We start from the raw sequence: 6490 nt of genomic DNA, 5'->3' as shown, positions 1-6490 counted from the left end.
CACTCTTATCTCATCACACTTATAAATCAAACATAGTACATTGAGTTACACTAACTTATTTAACGTTTTTCTTTCTATTAATGCTATCACTCAATTAAAAAAAAAAATATTTAACACAAGTTGTTGCCAATACACATCTATATATTCTTTCATTTCTCTATTGGCTTTAAAAACTGTTTGTGGCATTTTCAATTAAGCCTCATCCATGTTATTCTACTAATCATGCCAACTTGTTCTATTTTTTTAAAATGCTTACTGTGATGAGATGAAAAGGTCAGATTTTGACCATTTATAAATAATTATAAAGTTGATTAATTAATCTAACTCTCATAGGATAAAGTCAAGTTTTTTTCCGATAGATTTTCCATTTATTTTTTATAGGAGCAAATAAAAAACATTTTTTTAAGTTTAATGTGGAATGTGTTTATCACTAAAATAGTGAATATTACAGAAAGAAAATTAAAACAAATGCAACTCTTGACAAAAGTTTTAAAAACGAGTAGTTCCATATCCTTTTATATTTTCCTGTTTACAATTCTCTCATTATTTTACAAAGGAATCACTTATCAAAAGAATAAATTCACTCAGTTTTTAAAAACGTTGGAAACATTCAATACTTTCTTCATTAAACAAATGTAAAGAACATTAAGAAAATATTAGAAGATTTTTTATAATTATTATTTAACCATCATTGACTTGCAATAATTCATATTGAAATGTCTTTCTTTCTCAAGCTACAACAAGTAGAGGAGGAGCACTAATTAAAAACAAGTAGTTCCACCCATTATAATGACATTAAATATTTTATTCTCGATTTTATTATCCATGAGATTAAATAATAAATAAATGAAAAAAAATGAAAAAATTATAAATTTTTGTCTTGTAGCAAGTGTGCTTTTAACCATAGGTATATAGGGAGTAGGAGTTGGTGTGTCTTCAGGCCAAATTTATTTTGTGGGCCAACATTTATTCATGGTTTCCCCACTGACTCTTTCATGTTTTTGGTTATCACAAAAAAAAAGGTAAAAAGTTTGAGTCAGAAAATAAAAAAGGTAAAAGAACCAAAAAATTTATGTTGTATCCCACAACCTTTTTTGCTTCCAAATCTTTACCTAATTTTGGGGTTTTGATTTTGGTTAATGGGTGTGTGGAAAATGGAAAATTTAGCTTACCTATCCTTTATTATATGCTTCAAGAGTTTTCAAGATGCTTTACCAACTCATGCAGAAAAAAATAGGGTTGATAGTGAGACTTAAATTAAAAGGTTATCAATATTAGGTAAAGATTTTGTGGTAACAATTTTAGGATCATTATAAAACTGAAAATTTTGTAGAAACAAGTGGTTACAAATAGATGTTTGATAAATAGCATAACTTGAATTAGTGGAATCAACCAACATTGTACCAAAGTTACCTAAGTCCAACTAGGGTTTTCCATTAACGAAAGATCGTATATTTTACACATTTAAGGAAAAATATATACTTTAATATGAATATTCTTTTATCATTATTTTAATGAAACTTTATATTTTATACTTTTATGCAAACTGTTGCTTTGTTTCTATATTTCCAACTTGATATATTAGTTCTCAAATTTTAATAATTCAAGAATAAAAAAATTGTTATTACTCTTAATTTTGAATATAAAGAAGGATTGATATTATTTTGAAGATACAAGTTTTAACAAATACTAAAAACCTATTTTTAAATTAATGTGGATTCGGTTATATTTTATAAATTTAAATTAATTTTATCGAATTGATTTACACTCATTTTTTTTTAAAACTGTATAGTTATTATTAACCATTCTTCTATGTGAGTATTACTGAATAGCATTTTTGTTTTCTAATTATATTCTTAACTTAATTAATATAAAAATAAAAACTAGTTATGATAATATATAGAGAAAATCTAATAACACACATTAAAAAAAGTAAAAAACGGAAAGAAATCACATGTAACTTATTGAAAGACTATATTTAAAAATAAAAAATAAATATGTTTTTTGATTTATTGAAAAACCTAGAGCTGTCAAAATGGGTTGGAACCGGTGAGCCAACCCGGCTCACCACGGGTTCGGGCCGGGTTAGGTTGAAATTTTCTTACAAATTTTAATATGGGTTGATTTTTGACCCGACTCATTTAGAACCCAGCTCATTCGAGTTGAACCGTGGTGAACCAAGTTGGCTCACCAACCCGCAGATAAAAGAGTCCCACAAGTGTTTTTTATTTTTTATTTTATTAAGTTGAGCTTCACATTTGGGTCATGTTAGGTTGTTTTTTTATCCAACACATAAATAATTTGTATTTTTTTTATTTTGGTTTGTATTTGGATTGTATTAAAGTTTATTTTGAATTAGAATTACAATTTAGTTTTGACTGAAAAAAAATAAAAAAAATATTTTTTTTTTAATTAAGTGAACCTGTGAGCCAACCCGTTTAACCCGTCAACCCGTGGTGGGCCGAGCCGGGTTCAAATTTTTTTGGCTCGCTAAAAAGTGAGTCGGGTTGGATTGGCTCAATAAATCATCAATCCGTGGTGAGTCGAGCCGGGTCGGGCCGGGTTACCTGTTTTGACCGCTCTAGAAAAACCTTTAAACAATACCATGAAAGAAAATCCAAATAAAGCCTATGAAGCAAATTTAATATAAAAATTAATCACGCATAAAAATGGTTAATATTTTATACCAATGAGACCTGAGCCCAATAATATAAAGAATTGACATTACTTTCAACTAAAAACTTTAAAATAATGGATATTTGTTTTTATATAGTGCTCTCCTTCCTCATTTCCATCCAATATAAACTTAAATTTACACTTAAATTCCTACCGATGTCCCTCTTAAAAACGAGTTCCTTCAACTACTTTAATAATTTACCGCTAGAAATTAGAATAAAACTAGTTAAAAATTGAAAAACCCAGAGGACGACAGAACAAAACTACAATCATTAACTTTTTACAGTTGGTAGTTATAAATTGTCTTAGTATTTAAAAATTTTCAAAAACTAATGTAAAATGTTCATAATTTATCAATGATATTTGTCCTCGTAAGTTGCAAACTACTGATACACACTCCACTTCCATCTTAATTGATGTGAAATCCGAGGTGCAGAAAAAATGCAGCATTAAAGAACAGAGTAATAATTCATGGGTAACTAAGTAGTTTCATAGTGTATGTATGTATGTATTCTAGGACACTCTTTATTTCTCTCCGTCTCCATCTTCTTGTCGTACCAAAATATTTGTAATTATTTTGTAAAGCAGAGCATGATGATGTCCAAAAAAGTACTGAAAAAGAAGCATAGGGTAAGAGAAAGAAAAACTTTTTGGTAACCCTTTTTTTCATCTTTTTTCCAACTTTCAAATATAATGCGTAACTGCTCTAAAATAATTGCAGCTATTAACTGGCAAAAACAGATTAAAAAAGCACCCACCTAGGTTTGTGTTTCATTCTTCTATTCTTTTGTTCATGTTAATTAATCACATTATTTATAGGTACATAGGTATATAGTTTAAGGTAAGAGAAAAGAGAAAGTCATGTTAATGGAAATTAAATGGTAATGGTCCTTTTTGGGAACAACATTGTCTTCTCTTCCTTCTCTTTTCTTCTCTTCCTTCTTTCTCTTCTCTTCCTTCCCCAGATTTTCCTTCACAAAACCAGAACAAACACATTTCAAATCCATTCTTCTGAGTTCACGATTTCTCTTTAGATTCTGAAAAACAGAAAGCACCCACCACTGAAACTTCAGATCTCAACTTCTGGTTGTTCTTATTATGCAAAAATGAACATGGCAGATATAATATCTTGCTTCAATGAAAACGCAGTGAATGTGTCACACTCTTCGTGTTCTAGCTACTCAAACAACGCGTGCATATCTCCCACTGTTACACCTTCAACGCAGAACTCGGTGACCTCTGTCTACAAAACCACCCTCTCCAACCAAAAGCAGGTTCTCATCACAGTCACGTGGTGCAAGAGCCACTCCAACCAAGGACTCACCGTGACGTTCGGCGAAGACAACCCTTTGGCACCATCTTTCAGGCTCAACACAAATTCGAGGTTTTTCAGGAAAAAGAAAGGAAGCAAGGTCCTGGAATCCGAGGAGTCCAAGGTTGAAGTGTTCTGGGACCTGTCGAAGGCCAAGTACGAGACCGGTCCCGAACCTGTTGAAGGGTTTTACGTGGCGATTCTGGTGGATGCAGAGATAGGGCTCGTTCTGGGAGAAGAAGATGTGGTGAAGAAGTTCAAAACGAGAACCCTTTTGGCCAAGGTTTCGCTTCTGTCACGGCGTGAACATTGCTCCGGGAACGCCGTTTACGCCACCAAGGCTCAGTTCTGTGACACCGGAACTTGGCACGACATTTTAATCCGGTGCAGTGGGGAGAATGAGGGGTTAAAGGCTCCTGTTTTGTCCGTTTGCATTGATAAGAAAACGGTGATCCGTGTGAAGAGGCTGCAGTGGAATTTCAGGGGAAACCAAACGATTTTTGTTGATGGGTTGCTGGTGGATTTGCTTTGGGATGTTCATAACTGGTTTTTCAACCCTGCTTCTGGGTATGCAGTGTTCATGTTCAGAACCAGAAGTGGCTTGGATAGCAGATTGTGGTTAGAGGAAAAGATTGCACAGAAAGACAAAGACAGAGTTGAATTCTCCTTGTTGATCTATGCATGTAAGAGCACATGAAGAAAAAACATATCAATCTTGTTCGAGGATTCAACACAACTGTATACTAAGAATTCAATCTCGAACTCAGCAGAAGACTACTTCTTGTTAAGATAAGGAACATGTTCTTTTTAATTTTTTTTAACATGTTTTTTTATTTCTTGTGTATTTGTTTTGACTCTTTGTTTTGTTTTTTCTTTCCCCTTTCTTGTTGAAGGGATACATACTAATTATTTTTTCTCATAGGAAACAGAAAGAAAATAAATTTGAGTTGCAGAAATTTGAGTGATGTTATCAGAATAGCTGGTTCAGCTTGTGACTTTTGTTTCTCTGATACTTCCTTTGACTGTTGGTTCTGAGTAGTGTCTAGTGCGGGATTTGTATGAAAAAAAAAAACATGTTTTTTTGGAAAAAGAGTTCTTGGATTAAGACATGAATATCTGTGAAGATTTGGTAAAAGGGAAATGAGATCTTGGTTGGCATAATTGAGATGCTTTTAGCCTTTACAGAAGAATAAAGCTGAGAATCTTGTGAATGAATTGAAGCCACATTATTCTACCTTGTCCTTTACAATTCTGTTCATAGTTTTTCACTGTAAAGGTTCAAAAAATTACACCATACACTGTGGAAACAAACAAGTACTCAACATGTATGATTTAGTTTCACTTGCTTTGAATTTACACATCACTTAGGCATGAACAGGTTCAGAAGCAGAATTGTTAGGTTTAGTTGAGTCACTTTCTGACACTGATATCAGAATCATTAAGACAAAGCTTAACCATTTTAAACGATGTTATTGTCCTTGGTGGTGTAAGCTTTCATTACATGATGGTCTGGTCTAGTCCAATGTCTTCAAAATCCATGACATGTGTTTATGATTCCTTGGTCCCTGAATTCTCTAATCCACACGCAAAATCCAATGATTGCCACCACTGTCTGTAACATGGTAAAAGATAGAAATAGCTTTGTTAGGTAGAACCAATGTTCTGGCACATCATCTTTCACCTTTACTCTTAACAAATGCAAATATGTGTTGGGAATCTACCAATAGTATATATACAGGGAATCATCCTTTAACAGATGTTTTTTTGACTGAGTTTGTATTTACAGATATTCAACTTATTATCAGATCAGACTTGATACTGAACTAGTACATGAGCTCAAATTTTGTAAAATCGTTATTAATGCAATGATATTATTATTATCTTCATATTAGAAATGAAAATCATTATTGGTGTTTTTACAAAATTTATTTTGTAATGAATCATTCATTTTAGTTGTACCTGTTGATCAGAAGACTCATTCTCATTCATCAGATACCTAATGTATCTCTATTGTCAATTGTGAATTTAGATTTTTTATTGATTTTTCTGTGTTGTTTTTTTTGTAAAGAAAGGAAACATTTATATGGGGCTTTTTTTTACATCTCAACCCAGATTGAAGGCCCAAGTTTTGACAAGTACAGGCCCTTGAGCGATTATTATGTGCTTCAAGCCTTTCATTTGTGAATTTAGATTTTATTGGGCTCTTAAATTTATTATGTTCAAACACTTTTCATAATTTGTTTTGGGTGCATTCTACAAGTGAAGTGTGAGTAGGTCACGTTGATAACATCTTTACAAATTAAAAGTTAAATTAATTTAACTTTTACAAATAAAACCTATTTAATTAATAATTAAAAAAGAGTCCACAACATTGATGAAATCAATGCAACCCTGGCAAGCCACATCAAAATTTGAAGTCCCAAAAAACTAACTCTGATGTCAATTCATGGAGAACAAATTTATTTGCGATTTCAAATAAAAATTAAAAAATAATTAATATAG

The 6490-nt window shown here is 31.9% G+C and overlaps 1 protein-coding gene across 1 annotated transcript; it reads left to right on the top strand.

Annotated features, from left to right (window-relative positions):
• The first annotated feature begins 3454 nt into the window (after positions 1-3454).
• On the top strand, positions 3455-5199 carry LOC114183441. Its single transcript, XM_028070461.1, has one exon. It carries the CDS (start codon positions 3783-3785, stop codon positions 4683-4685), a length of 903 nt encoding a protein of 300 aa, XP_027926262.1. The 5' UTR covers positions 3455-3782; the 3' UTR covers positions 4686-5199.
• The last annotated feature ends 1291 nt before the right edge of the window (positions 5200-6490 follow it).

This window comes from Vigna unguiculata, chromosome 5 (assembly GCF_004118075.2).
Source record: "Vigna unguiculata cultivar IT97K-499-35 chromosome 5, ASM411807v1, whole genome shotgun sequence".
Lineage (NCBI taxonomy): Eukaryota > Viridiplantae > Streptophyta > Magnoliopsida > Fabales > Fabaceae > Vigna > Vigna unguiculata.
This window is presented reverse-complemented; position numbering and strand designations above follow the sequence as displayed.

What these genes read in the sequence shown, in the direction of transcription:
- LOC114183441 (XM_028070461.1), top strand. Translation starts at nt 3,783, where the DNA reads ATGAACATGGCAGATATAATATCTTGCTTCAATGAAAACGCAGTGAAT.